General features: G+C 32.9%; 1 protein-coding gene across 32 annotated transcripts in view; it reads right to left on the bottom strand.

The window, feature by feature from the left end:
- Positions 1–20,281, bottom strand: part of BAZ2B (bromodomain adjacent to zinc finger domain 2B) — a 292,931-nt gene that overhangs the window by 50,733 nt on the left and 221,917 nt on the right. For 21 of the 32 annotated variants that reach the window (XM_072811219.1, XM_072811225.1, XM_072811199.1 and 18 more), the window contains 5 exons: positions 16,085–16,150; positions 14,352–14,417; positions 12,899–12,943; positions 12,624–12,656; positions 11,331–11,396 (listed from right to left, as the gene is read on the bottom strand). In XM_072811219.1, the coding sequence (XP_072667320.1) occupies positions 11,331–11,396; positions 12,624–12,656; positions 12,899–12,943; positions 14,352–14,417; positions 16,085–16,150 (276 nt within the window). The remainder of the gene's footprint in view (positions 1–11,330; positions 11,397–12,623; positions 12,657–12,898; positions 12,944–14,351; positions 14,418–16,084; positions 16,151–20,281) is intronic. The other 11 variants (XM_072811194.1, XM_072811198.1, XM_072811210.1 and 8 more) reach the window with 2 other exon arrangements.

Raw genomic sequence — 20,281 nt, 5'->3', positions numbered from 1 at the left:
TAATTAAATATTTATAAAATACAGTTAGCTAGTATTAACACAAATTTTTGTGTAGCTCCCTGAAGCAAGGGAGGATTTACAGTATGAAAGTAGAAACAACACGCTTGAATTTGCAAAAGCAGTTCTAAGATAGCAACTGTGACAAAATCAAAATATTTAGCACTACAAACAACATCTAAGAGAACGTAAAATGGATTCTGAAGGCAATTCCAAAAGCATTAAAAAAATATTTTCAGTGGCAGCAACATGGAAATAATCGTCCTGTCTCCCTGTTGTAGGGGACAACATTCTGTTGGAAGAAGTCAAGAGATTCTCTACGATAATATTAGTGTCATTACTTTATTGCCATATTTCAAATACGATTCTTAGATGAGAAATAACAGTGGAATCATTAGGCAGGCAGTTCTAGTCTATTACATCACACATTTGACACATTAATGATGGGTTTACTTTTGTAAGGCTAGTCATATCTCTTCCTTGATTAAAAAATCTTTCAATTTTCTTTATTTTTATTAAAATAAAATAACTTCTTCTGAATTCTAAACTTTCTTTTTTGCTTCAATCTTATCTCCCATTTTTGTATTCTATGTAGATTTAGTCAAACTATTTGCAATTTCTGATGATCATCATGCTTTCTAACCTCCTTACACTGGTGCACTCTAATCAGGAAGATCATTACTCCCATCTAGTGGATTTTAATCCTCTATAAACACTACCATCTCCACCCTAGTACCAATTTCTCTTAATTCTCATAGCTCTAATCTATAATTTTAGCATTGCATTTATTGCTTCCTGTACTATATTAGCATTTTTGCCCATATTCTAGCTATCTCTTTCAATTACCATGGCTAAACACATTGACTGCTGTGGGAAGGCATGCTGTGGGAAGACATGCCATGTCCCAAGGCATGGGACACAAGAGTGGGAGAGGATATTCCAGGCAGAGTAGAGAAAGTGCAATGTATTTGAGAAATTGCTAGTAGTTTCAAGAGTAGAGTGTAGGCTGCTGGTTGAATATTGCTGATATTATGAAAGAGCCAGAGGCCAGGTCATGAAAGCCTTTTTAGATGATATGCTCAAGTCATTATTCATATTTATACTGTCTCTAAATTTTGGGGTTATTGATTCATACAGACATTTGGGAGGAAAATGATTCAGAAGCTATCTTGTAAGATTACTGACAACAAAAAAGTACTATAATTAATCTTATTGGTTATAAACTAAAAACAGTTTCTGAGGGTCTGATGACATAAAATATACAAAATTAACATGCAACACTCGCACAATGCATTATAGATTTTTAATTCAAATTATCATTGGTAGAACATGTTTTTTTTCCAGAATTGGATTATTAATTTATAAACACATGGCTATTGCTCTAAGAATTTTTCCAAAGAGAAAACATTTTGGTCACTGATCAGAATAATGAGTTACAATCCCCAACAGAAAAGACCAATGTCTTCTATAGGTTTCAAAGTAGCTGGTATAAATTTTTCTACCATATAGGCCTAACCCAGAATTCTTAACAATGTTCATAATAATAATTGCAAAAATAAATTCACTAGAAACGGTTGAAAATGGTTACCATTTCTTTTCCAAAAAGAGAGGGCATGTGTGACACTAATGCTCTCTTCACTGTGCCAACTTTACATTGATGGCAATGTGGGGGTACATAACACTGCAGTGATATGCAGACAATGAGTTAGACTGCATTTATGTCATGAGGTAAATATGGCATATATTCTTGTATATCATTTTCAGTTAGTGATAGGCAATATGTTTTCCAGTTAAAAGCATGGCTCTGGTATGGCATGGAAAGTAAAATGACATCACTTTTTAGGACAAAATGGAGATTTCCAAGAAATTTTAGAAATTTATAGGAACTTTATGACTTCAAGACATACTTCCATTAGAGATATGTAAAAGGAAACATGAAATCTCTAAATGTAGTAAATTTGCTGAATTTATTCGTTATTGATTAAATGAACTTCAATGAATTGTATAAGACAACTCTGAAAGACTAGAGCTTCTGGGTCCCCTCAACAATCAACTAATATTTAAAATGGTATATAAAGACAGTCACAATCTAGCCCTACACAAGTTTTAGGCCCATATCTCATGATTCTCAGTTCATTTCCCATGTTCTAATCACATTGTGTGATACACCTGTGTTGAGAAGACAGTGTGATCAGTTTGAGTCATTGCTTGGATGATGAAGATGATGAAAAAGGACAAAGATGAGGATGGGGAGAAAGAGGAGGAGAAAGACAAGGAGAAAAGCAACAAAACCAATTTTAAAAAATATTTATTAATTACTTATTTATTGTACTATGGGACAATTATTTGTCTAAAGTTGATCTCTTCCACTTTAGTGTAAGCTTCTAAAGGTCAGAGGAATACACATATTCACCTGTTTCTTTATGGACCTATTCAATTCCCAGCAATACAATTTGCCAAACACTTCAAGGAAGTTTTATTTTTTTTTTTTAAGATTTTATTTATTTATTCATGAGACACACAGAGATAGAGAGAAAGAGGCAGAGACCCAGGCAGAGGGAGAAGCAAGCTTCATGCAGGGAGCCCAATGTGGGACTTGATCCCGGGACTCTAGGACCACATCCTGGGCTAAAGGCAGGCACTAAACCGCTGAGCCACCCAGGCGTTCTATTCAAGGAAGTTTTAAACGATTTTATCTTTCTTCCTATCAACTTATATCAGTTCAACTTTCCTCTTCCACTGGTCTCAATGTTGTTCTTATTACCAACTGTAACAGCTGTCATATGTCTTTAACAGAAATATTTGGGGTAGCATATAAAAATTATTTAAGCATTTATTAATTTGCTGACTAATTCCACATAAATATTCCATATAAATATCGATATTCCATATAAATATCGATAGGTTAACACTTGTAAACTAGTCATTAAACATATTCGATAGCCGATTTTTTTCTCACTTATTATATTTCATTCTGTGGACAAATGTAACTGATGTCTTCTCTTTTCAATTACACTCAAACCTTGTAGCCAAAAGCAGAATTTAATACATTTATTAATAATATGCAAGTTATATTTGGGAATTTAAAAATATCCAAGCCATATTTCTCACATCTACTCCAACATTATTAATTTCTTAATCATTTTAATTGCAAATATTATGATTTGATGTGCCTGAAAATACCTTCCCCATATCAAAATTATTATTTTTAAAAAATTTTATTTATTCATGAGAGACATAGAGAGAGAGAGGCAGAGAAACAGGTGGAGGGAGAAGCAGGTTCCCTGCATGGAGCCTGACATGGGACTTGATCCCAGGACTCTGAGATCACGCCCTGAGCCGAAGGCAGATATTCAACCACTGAGCCACCGAGGCGTCCCCCCATATCAAAATTAAATAGACTTATTATCTGATAATTTTTTCCAGAAACTAAAGTTTAAAGTGGCATTGCTCTTTTAGGCCAAATTTGACGATGTTTAAACTTGTGTAGTATTCTAACTCTTTTAGACTTGGTATACAGTTTGAAAGAGCAGTATTTACCATCTTTTACCTAAGCCTTTTCTTGACCAATTAAGTTACCGTGCTTGACCCTATACTTAATTTCTATAATGTTATGTTTTTAATAAGAAAGATGGAGAGAGAGTATGTGCTCACATGCATGAGCAGGGGAGGGACAGAAGAAGAGAGAGAGAATAGGCTCTGGGCTGAGTGTGGAGCCGATGCTGAGCTCAATCTCATGACTCCGAGATCATGACCGAAGCTGAAACCAAGAGTTGGAAGCCCAATCTACTGAGCAATCCAAGCACCTCTATTATATTATGGTTTGTTACTATGTCAAATATTAGGATTTTACAATGGAACTTTTTGGTTTTGCAAGGTCAATTCACAAGAAACTTCTGATATACCAGAGAAGAATTATGAAACCTATCATGATATGGAAGGAATGTTAAAATATATTTTACAATATTAACATTGGTTAAATTTCAGGGTAATAATTAAATTGCCTACAAATGAATAAAATATAGCTCTTGACTATATTCTAGGTTGACTATCAATAATGACAAGCAATTAGCGTGCTTTCTCTTAATTTTTTTTGCTTTCATCCCTCCATCCCCTCCAGTTTTCTAGATGTAGAAATTCTTGAAGCAAATGAATTCTCAGAATATGTCATTTATAATAAAATATTGTTTAATCATTGTAATTATAGCAATGGAATTTTCTATATCAAAATATTACTAATATTTTAGTTAAGAAGTCATTTACATTTCATTTCAAAGTTGAAATACCTTTTGATAGCAAAGGCATTAAATTTAGATTATCCTAAACAGTGAAAAATACATAGGGTGAAAATTTCAAAACTAGTTTTTACTCACATAAAAAGATTGCTTTAGGGACTCTCAAGGCATAAATGACAGTATTTCCAGAAATCTACAGCATAATAATAAATGTATGAAATAAATTTATTCTATTTTAGAATCTCAGAAGTTTAAAAACCAAACAATGAATGTGGTAAAATGACCTGTTACTGTAAACTTTTACAACTTATCAGACTGCAAAACAAGACATTTTTAAGAGACCATGGTGCAAAGATGCCTACTCTTTTTTTGCTTTTTATGACTACTGGGTCTCTTAGGTGTTTGTTCTGTGCATTATTAGGAGAATACATTTCTTTTGACAGCAACTTGTACTTATTAAATTTCAAAGACATAAATATAATTTAAGAGACACAGGTTTACCTCAGGATGTAGGAAGAATACAAGTATAAATAAGATTAATAATATAAGTATTTATAGAAGACAGATATAAAGATTAAAAGTAATAGTGTTTTATGGTAACCCTAAATATGAGTAGAACAATCAAGGTAATTTTTTTTAAAGGGACTACCTTTACATTCAAAATATGAAAACTAAGTTTAAGCAAACAAAAAATTATGAACCACATGACTGAAGAGAGATCCTTACATTTTATATTTTTTATTTTATTTTTTTACATTTTATATTTTAATAAAAAGTTTAATAGGTATAATGTAGAAAAAAAAAACCTCCCAGTTATTGTATTTTCTTAAAATCTTCCAAAGTGTTACATAGGTCTGTATAATTCTGTATCTAAATACTATGTAGAATAGTTACTGTTATATGTCTCTTAAATTAAAATTGTTAATAATTCTTTTTTTTAATTGTTAATAAATCTTGAGTCAGATAATTGAAGATTTTAATATACCTAAATTAAGTTGATAATAATCTTTCAAAAATTGACTTTGTTTATGACATTTAACATTTTATTGGATAGTTAATAGAAAATAATTTTATATTTGTTTTTAGATCATTTAATTTTAAAATTACATTATAAGTACATTATATAAATATAATATACAAGTAGGCCACATAAGTGTATTTACAATGTCTTCAACTGAATAAGGGGTTTGCTTAAATAAAACCATCTATATGTGTAATTCTGCTTATTTTCCTTTTTCACTAATAATTAATATAAATATAGGCTTATAAAACAGTCATAACTTGAATCATGGGTGGGGAGGGGTTATATATTTTTTCTGCTTTCAAATTGCTTACTAGATGACTTCTGAAACCTGAACTACTCTCTTCTATTTTATGGTTTTGTCTCCTAAAGTGCTGACACAGTCATTCTGTGATAGCTGTGTATTTAACAACGTCTTATAGTTTATTAATCCTTGGAGAGAGACATATAAAAGACTCTGACGATTACTAGAGTTGATTATTCAGTTAATATGAGTAAAGTAACTATAAATTTGTGACTAGAATAGCTTAAAGTTTTTTATAAATGAAAGAGGAGATTTTGAGCTACTTTGTCACATTGCTTTAGTGTTTAACTGTTTCTAGTGCTTAGTAATAATGAAAGCAGATTTGTCTCATATTATATTCGAATTATACTGGGAAATAAGCCTTTTTTTATTCACTAGACTATTCTTTCTTTCTTTCTTTCTTTCTTTCTTTCTTATTTATTTATTTATTTATTTATTTATTTATTTATTTATTTATTTATTTATTTATTTATTTATTTATGATAGTCTCACAGAGAGAGAGAGGCAGAGACACAGGCAGAGGGAGAAGCAGGCTCCATGCACCGGGAGCCCGACGTGGGATTCGATCCCGGGTCTCCAGGATCACGCCCTAGGCCAAAGGCAGGCGCCAAACCACTGCGCCACCCAGGGATCCCCTAGACTATTCTTTCTTACATTTTCCTATAAAAATATTTATGAACTATGATTGATATAGTAATGACCCTTTAAAATTAATGAGAGTAATAACAAGTAAGGTAATTTATATAAATCTGAATATTCTTACTAATTACAGATTTCTTAAAAAGATTTTTATTTATTTGGGCAGGGAGAGCATAAGCAGGGAGGAGGAGCAGAGGGAGACAAAGAGCAAACTCCCAGCTGAGCAGGGAACCTGATATGGGGCCTTGGTCCCAGCCCCAGGGTCATGACCTGAGCTAAAGGCAGATGTTTAATCAAAAGAGCAACCCAGGAGCCCCACTAATTATAGATTTATACAAAGGAAAAACTAGGTAAATTAGGTTACTTTAGTAAAAATTTATTGATGTAACACTAAATCAAAAAGTAAGATCAGTGTAGTATACATAGAATAACATAAAAGTAATGTTTGTATTACTGTCTTACTTTGATGAATATGGGGAAGTTCTTGAAATAACTTCAGATGTTATAGATTTTTAATTAACAAGGTAAAAGCAATTTATTTTTTAACCTCACTAGTTCTTTAAATATTATTCACAGCAGTTTTGTTTATCCTCTCTGTTTTTCTTTCTTTACAATCTAATAATTAAATGTTGAAGGTATTAAAAGAATCAAAGGTTACATATAGGCTAGTTCAGAATTTTTAGCTGACCCTGCCTATGTATCATATGGCTTTAATTTTACAATTAAGTTTTTCTTTATAGTTAATAACAAATTTATAGGTAATAGAATATGAAGTTAAGATATGCCCATTATTGGCATTACACTAGTTACATCTTTTTCATGTCAAGTAATAATAAGAAAATGAACAAGTACATAGGAATATTTTGTTAATATTCACTGAGGTGGCACAGTGATGTAAAGATCTGGTGAAAGTTTGAATTGCTAGTAAAAACATATGCCTAGTTACTGCCTAACTATCCATACTATAAATTTTTATCTCTCTGATATGATAAAAAAAATCATTAATACTTTTCAATTTTTTGTTTTCCTATAGTTTTCCTATAGTAACCTAATGCTGTGCACAGAATAGTAGTTTAAGAAGTTAAAAAAAAAGGCGTGGGGCCTTGGTGGCTCAGTGGGTTGAGCATCTATCTGCCTTCGGCTCAGGTCATGATCTCAGGGTCCTGGGATGGAGCCCTGCTTCTGGCTCCCTGATCAGCAGAGTCTCCTTTTATCTTTCCCTTTCCCTCTGTGTGCTTGCTTGCTCTCTCTCGCTCAAATAAATAAATTCATTAAAAAGAAAAAGAAGTTAAATGAGTACTTAGTCGATCACAGATCTATAGGTACCATTCAGTACGGGAACACAATTTACAATCAGAATAACTGGCAAAATTATCTAGTCTTGTTCCTAAGTCTATAGTTACCAAAGGATAACAACATTTTAAGAGCTCAGTTTTACCTATGGGGTTTTCTTAAACATTCCAGTAAGGGATTATTTATAACACATGTTATTTTAAATAATAGTTTCTTGAATGTATGACTTTAAGAAAACCACCTAGAGTAAAATAAAAGATTTTATTATTATATAGAGAATTTTATAGCTAGAAAACATAATAAGGTACTATTTCTTTAATGATATTTTTATCGCTAATTTAACTGCCCCTTTCATTTTAACTCCTTCCTTCCTTTCTTCCTTCCTTCCTTCCTTCCTTCCTTCCACTACAATTTTCTAAGCTCCACCTTTGTACCTGGCTCTATAGTGGTAGACAAGACAGATAAGATTCTTTTCCTCACAGATCTTACAACCTGGGAGGAAGCAGATCATAAACAACTTTAAAATAAATAAGATGAAAAGATGAAAAAAAAAATAAATAAGATGATGGAATGGAGTTCCAGAAGTGGGGTATAAAAAAATACAAAGTTAGGTGTTCTGGGAAGGTCTCTTGGACAAGTTAACATTTGATCTACAACTAAACAACAAATAAGAACCACTAAAATATATGGTGGAGGAACAGCAATGGTAAAGACCCTTTGTTTAGGATAATAAATAAACAAAAATGACTGGAATATAGTACTTAAGAGGCGAATTGTATGAGGTCAAGTTGGAGTGACAGGCGGAGGTCAGAGCATGTGTGACTGCTTTGTCGTGGTGAGCAATTTGGAATTCATTACAATTGCAATGAGAATCCACTGGATAGTGTTAAGATGTAATATGGTTCACTTTCTGGAAAGATCACTGTGCTGCTCTGTGAAGAATGCATAGCAAGGGCTGAGGAAAACAAGCATGAAAATAAGGGAAGGCAGGTTCCTTAAATTATTATGCTTAACATTATTATTTTACATATGCACATTTTTTGGTTTAGTACTTTGACATGTTCGCCTTGACATTCCTTTTCTATTTTTTTTTTAAGATTCTATTTATTTATTCATGAGAGACAGAGAGAAGGCAGAGATGTAGGCAGAGGGAGAAACAGGCTCCATGCAGGGAGCTCCATGTGGGATCTGATTCCCAGATTGGGATCACACCCTGAGCCAAAGGCAGCCACTCAACCGCTGAGCCACCCAGGTATCCCGACATTCCTTTTCTAATTACTTATGCTTGATGCGGGCCCCAGTCAAGATTGTGTATTTTTCCAATATAGGTGGCTTTCGTTTTTAGTTCCTTCTCACTTTATCTGATACTTGTTTTTATTTTTTTAAGTACTTCAGATAAAAGGGTAAATAATGTGTATCTTACTCATGTTTCTTTTTTCTGAGGATGAATGAGCTAGGAGAGGGAGAGCTGTACTTGGCTTCTCATATTCCTTTCCATGTTTTATTGGAAGCAATGTACCTGATTTGCTTTATCCAGTCAAAGGTAAATCTTATCCCATGAAAGGTGCTCTTGGTCTTTCATGGATTCTTGGAAGATTTAATTTTAATTGTCTTCATTTATCCTGTGGCTGCTATCTTTCACTCAAACCAGATCTTACCCATCTCTTTTCATCAGCTTTTCCCACTCTCCTCCCAATCAATAGGAAATAAGAAAAAATAGGAAATGGAGCAAGTCATGCCTTTTTGGTATCTCTGAACCTGAGTGTTCACTCCCTTTAATGATCTTACTCTTAGTATTCTCTTGGGTGTTTCCCTTCTACTAAGGTGTATCTGGAAATAATGTTGTGGGTTATTGTCATTATTCTGCCTTTCTTTAGCTTTTCTCTCAATCAGGAAAAATCAGAATGACATGCCCTCATTCATTTCAGTCCACTAGAAAGAAGTATACTTAGTGGAGAGGAACTTGTCTCTTGAGGGATATTCTAGGTCTTTTTCATGAGTTGTTCATTCAGTTTCAATCTCTCCAGATTGGAGGAAATTAGGTTGAGCTTTGAGAATTTTAATTAATCCCCTTCCCTACTCTTCCCACCGCCATATACTGCTTTTAGAAGGGAACAGAGATAGCTGCCACACCAATTTCCACAATCTGTTGCCTTTCTCTTTCTCTGCTTGTCATTTTCCAGAGATTATGGTTAGAAATTCACTCATAGGCTCCACCTCTGTGTTAGGTGTAGAGGCTGTCAATGGGCCTGGATAATGAACAGGTTTAGAAGAGAAGACAGGTAGAAAAATGTTAAGGCAAAACATACATGAAGTTTAGGAGAGTCACAAAAAGTGATTGCTTAAAGAGACTTGGAGGTGATCCATGTTAGTAGTTCCCAACCTGGCTATACATCTTGCTAGGCCCATTCTACACAGCAAACACATAGATAATGATCAGGAATTGTAAGCACTGTATAGTGCTAGGCTTTGTTCCAAAAACTTTACACCTACGCTCATACAGATACATACCCATTTAATCATTACTACAAAATGAAATAGGAACTGGTATCATCTCTATCTTCTAGACAAAAAATTTGAATCACAGACAGGTGAAATAACTTCCCTAAGGTCATGTAGCTGGAAAGCACTGAAACTAGAATTCAAATCCAGGAAATTTGGTTACAATGTCCAGTTTCCTAAACAACACACTTTATTGTCTCTATTTATTAGAAATCTATAATGATAATTTAAGCCAGAGCTGAGGCCAAAAGACTGAAATACAGGCCTCTCAAACTTCCAGATCAAACTGTCATTTTTATTAATTTTCATTTATTAAATGCTTATCTCAATTGATAACTTTATAATCGATAACTTTATAATCCTAGGAGGTATCACTATCTCAAATTTTTTTTACAGATTTTATTTTTATTCATGAGAGACAGAGAGAGGCAGAGACACAGGCAAAGGGAGAAGCAGGCTCCATGCAGGGAGCCTGATGTGGAACTTGATCCTGGGACTCGATCCTGGGACTCCAGGATCACACCCTGGGCTAAAGGCAGACGCTTAACCGCTGGGCCACTCAGGGATCCCTATCATTATCTCAATTTAAAAGAAGAAATAACCTTTAACTAACTAGAATTTAAATAAAAATTTGAAAAAAAAAAGAAAAGAAGGAAGGAAGGAAAGAAAGAAATAAAGAGTAAGCAAGTGAGCCTGAAGGGTTAAAGCAAGTTGGTTCAGAGTCAGCATGGGAATTCTGAGTCTTTCACACTCTGAAGGCCTGGATATAGCGGCCATACCTCCATTCAGTTGCTTTTATACACAATGCATTCCTTTGTAATATATATTTTAACCTTTAATTGATTTCTATTATATCCCAAATAATCTCATTTTGACTTATTCCAATAATTTCCTTATTCTGAATTATCTGTACAAAGTCTATTTTAAGGAAAGTACTCAGACCCAATTTTACACATAGAACAGTAAAGAATAATTCTAAAGGCAGAAGTCCGTGGTTGGATTGACTAGTAATTCAGTTAAGACACATAGGACTTGCTTAGGCATGCTGTAATATTAATTTTGTAAAACTCTGGTTACAGTAATAAATAACTACTTTTAGCCAAACGAATGCCATTTACTACATTAGAAAAAGATAATTAAAATCTCAGCCAAGAAAATTAACACATAGATTGGAATCCTTCCTACATTCTTTTATGTTCTAACAGTCATTATCTTTAACATTTGGCTTGCTTATGGAAGTCAATAAACCATGACAAACCTATACTCTGAAAAATCTGTATTTAGAAAAACCAGTGCTTTAGGAAAAAATACTAACATGTTTCCAGAAACATACACTTACTTCTGCTTTTTTGCGAGCCTCCATAGCTTTCATAAGCATCATATGTTGTCTCCTTCTCTCTCGTTCCTATTAGGCCAGATAAAATTAGGATAATAACTAAAATTAACAGTTTGATTTTGAAATGGAAAAACAAAACAAAACAAAACTCAGTATAGCATGTTTAGCATTTATAGACAAGTCACAGTAAATACTAAATATAAGACAAGAATGGCCAGTCTGTGCATGTTTTAGTTCAGGTTTAGAAAGCAAATACAAGAACAATCAAAAGCAAAAAGGTAAAGCAATGAACATGGAGACAGTGTAAACAGAAGCATACAAGATTTACTCATGGTCAGTTGTGATGCTCCTTCAAAAGCTGGCAGAACAAAAAGCATAATGGTTGGCTGGAACAGGTCAGTTACCTTACATCTGCTATTAGAAAAACCACAAATATGTACTGTGGGCCAATTAAACTAAAGGTCGTATAGTTCTTGAATTTTTAGGTCAGGCAGAAATTGATTTATAATCACTTTCACTTCATGGTTTTGGAATTAAGTTATTTTTATTTCAAGCACACTATCATTTTGTAAATTCAATAAGCCACCGACAAATTAGAAAGATTTTTTAAAGCTTTTATACCAATTTAGTTAAACTAGTCGTGGTTCATATACCGACACCAATGAAATGGGATATTCCTATTTACTGATGTCTGCCACTTGATGCGCTCGCTACGTAAGACCATAAAAGCTGCACCATGGGCTAATAAATGGAATCTGAAAGGCACAGAATGAAAATAAGATAAGCACTAGTTTTGATAATCTCATTTTATTTTAAAATAAAAAAATCACAGTTATAGCTAATGAATTCTTTTTGTTTAAATGTATTTGATCCCCCCAAAGGGATATTTCTAAAATCATTTCTAAAATTTGTGTATAAAACCAGAATAGATTTCATATTCTCTCATCAAACTAACTCAAAATTCCCATTGTATTCAATGGCAGTTTTGCATCTAGAATGATGGGAGAATATGGGTCATTATCATATCTAATTGTATGGTGATCCAACTTTCATCGTGACATCAGTAACGTAAATTTTAAGACAGCAGCCTATATAAGGCTTGCACAATTCAAGTAAAAATCTTGGAGATGATCTTCTTTATAGACAGACAAGCAGATGTATGCAATGCACTGTGCTGTAAAGCCATGCAGCAGTATGTAATATGACAGCAGCCAGTGCTACACTTTATGCATTGCTATGACAACCATATCACAACCAAATCACAATGCGGTGTTAGATGTACAAAAATAAACATACCCATACCATATCTAGTCTATGCCTCTCCAACTCCTGGTAGAAAGAGTTGGCACAACATTATGAAACAGAAATCACAGAGTCATGAAACCAATTTTTAACCCCCCAAAAGAAACCAATACCAAAGCAAGGCAATAAACCATAAGATGAAGGAAAACTTAAGCAGGAATTAAATAGGAAACTTTTAAGAAAACATTTTGAAGATTTTCCCCAAAATAGATTTAAGAAAAATTATAAAATGTACATTTCAACAATTGTATAACTATTGGCATACAGACCTGGTGCTTCAGAAGAACAGCTTGTTGTCTTCTCATTTCTTTTTCCTTAAAAATAAGAAACTTTTAATATATAATTTTTAAGGAAGATTTAGAACATAGCATAAGTATTAACAATTCCTTTTCTGAAATTGTATAGTCTTGCATTAGGTTGAACCATGTGGAATTGCAAATATTTGATCATTTTTTACTTATATAGTGGCAATTTCATATGGTTCTACTTAATACAGAAAGATAATATGATAATGGCAAGGATCTTATTCAGTAGCCATTTCACCTTAAAATTCAATAACCTCATAGCATATTTCAACAGCACATTCACTGAACTGACTAGCTAAATGGTCAGAGCATATCAGATACAATTGGTACATGTATCCTTAAAATTATTTTAATACATTATATAGAGCAGCCCCCAAATCCAGCTGATGAGAACTCTGAACATAAATCCCCAAATATACTATATTGTACCTAAATAGCAAGGGTATCATTTCTGTAAACTATCTATGAATGAAAGTAATAACAGACTAAGATCAGCTTAAGACTTTCATGATCAGCTATAATTCAGGGCACTACCCCCAAGGGGGTTGGACTTGATGCTAACAATCCTACAAATGACATCAATTTAAATTTTCTTATAAAGATAAAAATCTAGATGATATTAAGGGAAACAATTAAAAGGAGGTAGAAATCTAAAGAAACGAGTAGGAAAATCAATGTACAAAAGATAACTAACAGTTTCCTGACTTTATAGGATATAATTGTGTCTGTTTCCAAAACCAGTAGGCTCACTAGATGCCCTCTCCTTCAGAAATTAATTATGAGAAAGCGTCGAAGGTGAGGGGTAGAATGTGTGTATGTGTGCGCGCGCGCGCGTGAGTGTGCGTGTGTGTGCGTGTGGTTAGGGGGTCCAACTCTCTAATGCTTCGTGACAGAAAATCAAAACCAAGACATTACACTAATTAACAATGGCTAATTTTATTATCGGCAAATAAAGTTGCTCAATTAGGTTTTTGTTTCTGTAGGCTCTTCACTTTTTAATAGTTAAAATAGTTGCTAGACATTAACCAAGATAAGGTTATAATTGAAGGAGAGAATCAGATTTGGGACACAGTTTGAAACATAAACATCAACAACACAAAATAGCTCTGGAAAGATTATTCTGGTTCAGCAAATGCATATACAGGTATTATGCGATAGTTTACATTTCTGACTTGATGTTTGCTACTCAAAGAGTTCAAAGCATCACATAAAACCTGTATAATGAAATTCAGAAAAACATGTACATACAATATACATACAAAAAAGCACACATTATACACATGTTATATCTGTGCTAAACATTTTTTTAAGATAATCATTTTGAGGAGAGCTACTTTTTCATATAATTGATACTGGTGTAACATCATATAGTTTTTATTTTTGAAAAATAAAAACTCTGGTTCTCATCTAAACTAACCTTTATTCGTTTCTCGGCCTCCAATAATTTGGCATTTGCTGCTTCTTCCTTCTTTTTCTTTTTAGCCTGTGCATGCAAAACAGGTCTCAAAGTCATGCAACAGCACTACTACAACTTAAAAATAATCTCAGACTTGAAAATGGAGCTACATGTCTCACAAGGTACAAAACAATATGTAACATATATGTAGACACATAGTTCCCCCCAGTTAAAATTATATTTAACATAACTAATTTCATTTTTCAGTTAAAATTATATTTAACATACTAATTTCATTTTTAATTTACAGATTAGCATTAGTATGTGCAAAAAATTCTTAAATGCATAAGAGTATGTCGACTTTCATTCTTCAATCCGTTAATAGTCTGAAATATCTGAGTGTTGATATCATTTTAACTTAAAACTTAATCACAAAACATTTTGTGGCATGTATTGTCTTTTTTTTTTCTGTTTTTAAAAATAAAACATGATCACTGTAGAAAATTTAGAAAATGGGGTGGATTTTAACAGATAAATAAAAACTATGAATAAATCAGTAAAAATGCACATGTCCACTTTATTTGAAATTTCTTTTCAACATTTGAAATTTGAGATAAAGAAATCCATTACTCAGATGATTTAAATGAATCATTAAATCTCATTTTCTCTAGCTGTACAATGTGGTTAAATAAAGGCTTTTTTTTAAGTAAACCTATTTCATGAAGTACATTTTGAATATTAAAATCATGCTATCAAATTTGAGATTCACAATCTTATAGTCTTTAACTATCTAGTAGTTTTATAACTACCCAATAGTTATTATCAGTTTACTTTAGGATAGGCATATTTTCTATTTGAGGGATTTTAAAATTAATTTGAAGTGGGTAAGGAAGTATGTCTATTATTTCTAGACAGAATAAAACTGTAACAAAACCTCAGCTATCTGGAGTCGTCAGGGAATTGTTTTATATGGCAATGGTTTCCTGAATAGCTGATAAGTTATAATAATTTTAAACATCAAAAGTTTATTTTCACAATTTTGGATGAAAACAATTTTGAGACATATGCCTATTTAGAAAGAGTACACTTAACACAATTTGGCTTTTTCTTGATGACTCAGGGCCATTGTTCTGAACATCAGTTATTTTACTGCACAGTTCGATAGAGTAATGTATTTTGGCCATTATGGTGTTGAAAATTGCTTGCTATTCAACTATAAAATTACATACTCTTGCTAGGATTTTGAATTCCTATATATGTGGGTTGGAGTTTTTCTGCATTTTTTCTTGCTGTCTTTCAGCTATTACTTTTGCTGTTGCCATTATTATGTCCTCTAGCTCTACTCCAGGAGCTTCAGGGGAAGAGAGATATATTAGAAACCAGAAAAATAAGCTAAATTATTTCTACATTTAAAATTTACTTTTACTTTTATAACATTTTATTTCTAAATTGAAAATAAATATCTGACTATAAGTCCTAACGGTTTTAGCACATGAACCTTCTGACAACTATATTGGCTGCTCAGAGATTTCTTCTTTTTGCTGTCTTGTCTGATTTTCTGTGTTTTTATTGTTAGGATTACATTAGCCTGCTAAATAAGGTTCAGATAAGGTCTTACTCTATGTGTTACGTGTAAAGAGAATTTCTGATGAACATATTAATTTGTTGAGTGAGAGAACTCGTGCATAAAATTTTTATTTTTGTAGAGTTTAAAATATATATTACTTTAAATATATTATATTTAAGAGTTCTACCTCTAGAATTTGCTGGGCTCGAAGTTCTTTTTCCATTCTGATTTGTTGTATTCTTTTAATTTTTTCCTGTAGAAAAAATAATGATAATTTATGACAATAAACTAAATATATAGGTGAAAAGTATTTAAGTTGAATCAAGTGATTTAAGATATAAGTGCATATTCATCAAAGATTGCCCATGCTGGATATAAAAGTTAATGATTTAGCTTAACATCATATATATATTAATGTCTTATTTTTTTTTTATTTTATTATTTTATGATAGTCACACATAAAGAGAGAGAGAGAGCTAGAGACATAGGCAGAGGGAGAAGCAGGCTCCATGCACCGGGAGCCCGATGTGGGATTCGATCCCGGGTCTCCAGGACCGCGCCCAGGGCCAAAGGCAGGCGCTAAACCGCTGGGCCACCCAGGGATCCCTATATTCATGTCTTAAATTAATATGAGTTCATAAAGTTTCTCAAAACAATTTATAAAATACAAATGCTAAATAAGTATATAGATACCAGGTAAACCAAGGTAATTAAACTCCATTAGCCTGTATGCAAGTAAAAGTAAACTTAATTTGAGGTAAATATAGGTCAGAATAATAGGGAAAAAATAGTACCTCAGGAGTCAGAAAACTTAAGGTTAGTCCTGAGTTACTGTCATTCACTGCATGATCTTGAACAAATAACTACTCTTGTATAAAACAGGGAGAGGTGCTTGCCCTTTACTCACTATGTCATGATGAAATTAAAATCCTTTAAAAGTATATAGTGTCATACAATTCTAATAGATTATTATTAACAACAATTTCCATGCCATAATTTATTTCACATGGTGAATAACATGACATTAATTTTAATTACTACAATAAGCCAAATTCAGAAGTAATCTTAACATTAATGTAAAATGGATTAATTATTGTGGTGGCTCAGTTGGTTAAGTGTCTGCCTTGGGCTCAGGTCATGATCCTAGGGTCCTGAGATCTAGCCTGGAAGATGGGCTCCCCACTGAGCAGAGAGTCTGTTTCTCCTGCCTCTACTCCTCCCCTCCCCTCCCCTCTGCTCGTGTGTGCTCTGTGCTCTCTCTTACTCTCTTTCTCTCAAATAAACAAATAAATACATAAATAAATGGATTAATTAACAATTTAACACTGTAGGGAATGATTCACATGACATACTAGGTATTCATATTGTCTAAATTTAATATACTAGTTATGGTTTCAGAATTTACTGATCATGTAAACATTGATAAGAACTTTATATATAATTTTTTTAATTATGCAACATACTATAAGCATATTGTTAACAATTTCATGTTCATAAATCCCTCTGAAATTCCCAAATTGGCACTAATAAGAACATATATTTAAAAAAAAAACCTACCTAAATTGTTCTACTTGCAAATTGTATTGGTCCTAGGATTTCTAAAACCAACACATTTATACTGCTTTCTATTATAATACCTACTCCAATGTCCAGATGTTAGTGTACCTTTTGAAGCTATGGTTTAATGTTTTTAAACTTACTCCTTTCTTCCCCCCAGATTAATGTTATTGATTCCCTGCAGGGCTCTACTGCAGGAAAATGAGATTTCTGAAATTACTGTTCTCATTCTAGAAGATTGATCACATTCTATAATTTTGATTTTGGTGATCCTACTTGGTACTTATTATTAATTATAGCTTGCCAAACATCAAAACTCAACATGTTTTTTATTTCATTTCCAAATCTTAGAGAAGGCTCTACCTTGATATATTTATTTAGATTAGAACTTGAGACCTATGTGAAGCATACTTGTGAATTAATTTTTCTGCTTTTGTTAATCATAAGGTTATAAGGTGGTATGTTCTCAAGTCAGTAAAAGTCATTCATTATTCTCTTCAGGACAGAGATAGGTATGGGATCTTAGGCTTATGTATACTCAGTCAGAACTTTATATTAGATGTCCAAGCGATTCATATATGTGTACATATATCTGATAGTGCTGTCATCAGTATTAATAGAGATAAGCCTTATTTATAAATTATAATACTGGGTCACCTTAGAATATTGAGTACCCAAGCACTGAACTGGGCACTTTACATAAAATATCTTATTGATCATTAGATAAAAAACAACATAGGAGTTGAAGTTATCTTTTTTTTTTTTTTTTAACCTAAAAGAAAATTGAAGTTCCTAGAGGGTAAATATTTTGCCTAAGGTCAAATACTAAATACAGAGAAGACCTGGTCAGATTCCATTGCTTCTGTTCCTTTTCCTTCATAATAATGCTTCTGCAGGTCTCCAGAAAATTGATTAGAGGACTATACAGTGATATTTTGGGCTACTAGATGGAAAAAATAATCCAGAGGATGAGAAGCACATGCTACTATTCTATCCCAGATCTAATGCTGACTTTAAAATAGGCATTGTATAACTGTGTGAGTAAACCTATGCTAGACTTTGATTCTCTTTGTTGGCAACAAGGAAGAAGTCATTATGAGACTAGCCTCAGACAAATATCCTGATGAATATCTAAATATCAGTTCATTTGTATTAATGTTGCTAGAATCTTGAGACCCCAATGTTTTTTTGGTAGGCAGGGTAAAGTAAGCCTACACCCTAGGCTTAGGGTGTAGCCACTTCAAGAGTTTAGGATCACAAAGCTGAAGTTAGAGTGCTGATGGGATTTGATGGGTCTCTAGCCATCAGGAAATAGGATAGGCTATAAAAAAAAAACAGTATTTCACTTAAATGAAATAGAAACTATTTTAACATATATATGTAATATGCAGTAAATATAGTATTTTAAAAAATGTATTCATGAGACTACATATTTTTAAGTCAAACTTATAGCGTCTTTAGCAGTCACAATCAACAAAATAAGGAAAGAGTTCAAGTTTACAATCAACTACATTGAATTACAGTAAAGGAATATACCGTACAGTTTGGTGTTTTATTTTTAAATTTTAATTAATTATTTTTAGATTTTATTTATTTATTTGAGACAGAGAAAGCACAAGCAGGCAGAGCAGCAGGCAGAGGGAGAGGGAGAAGCAGGCTCCCTGCTGAGCAGAGAGCCCCACAGAAGGACTCCATCCCAGGACCCTGGGATAGTGACCTGAGCGCTTAACTGACCGACCCACCCAGGTGCCCCTTCTTTGTTGTTTTCTATCTTTTAAAAAGTGAGCTTTTCTTTTGTGCCAGGCATTGTGGTAGACATTTTAATCAATTTAACCATTAACTGATGCAGTTATTTTCTTTTACCAAGGAGAAAATAGAGATGAAAATAAAAGAAAGAGAAAGAGAAAACAGCTCATCTAAGGTCACAAAAATATTAAGCAGCAGAGCCCATAATCAACCCTTGGCTCACTGACTACAGACTAAGTTCTGGCTCCCCATTCCACATCCACTCTCCATCATCCCACTGCCTTAGCCAATACAGGAGGAACCTTGGAGATACACACATCACATCCAGCCCAACCCATTTATATAGCAGTTATTTATATAACAACACAATTTAATTTGTTTCATACTCAAGAATAACTACTTGCTGCTGAAATATTTAAACAAGTGGTAGTTTCATTTCCTTTCTGCTTTAATGGTTATGTGAATATATGGAGATGACAGAGTAGTTCACACATTCTGATCTTAAATAAACCTAAATATCTTGTCATGTAATGCTTTACCTGTAAAAATTTTAAAATCATTTCATTTATCTATACTTAATTTTGAAAACTACATAGATAAGAGATATAGTAGACATAAGATAGAATACTAGATATGCCGAAATAGTGCTCTCTTGTTTTTTGTGGGTTTTTTTTTTTTTTTTTTTTTGGCAGTAGTAATTCTTAAGCATTCAGAAGCAGTGGGGACAAATCTTATTGTGTATAACATGAGTTTAACTTTTTATTCATATTTTATTGTTTTACAACAACATGCTTTTCTTACTAAAATATGAACATTTAAGCAATAGCCTTCATTTACTGATACTCTACTTTGAAAAATTGGAAAGCTGTTCACGATGTCAACTTATATTCAAAGTATCAGAATATGAAAAATACTGAGATTTACTTTGTGGTAATCTCTAAAAACTTGTAAGTAGAAGACTTGGTTAAAAAATGAGGTGAATTTTAGGGGCACCTGGGTGGCTCAGTCAGTTAAGCATCTGCCTTCAGCTAACATCATTGATGATCCCAGGATCATGGGATCGAGCTTGCTCCCTACCCTA

This window comes from Canis lupus, chromosome 34 (assembly GCF_048164855.1).
Source record: "Canis lupus baileyi chromosome 34, mCanLup2.hap1, whole genome shotgun sequence".
Lineage (NCBI taxonomy): Eukaryota > Metazoa > Chordata > Mammalia > Carnivora > Canidae > Canis > Canis lupus.
Note: the sequence above shows the minus strand (reverse complement) of the source record. Positions and strands in the feature narration are given on the sequence as shown.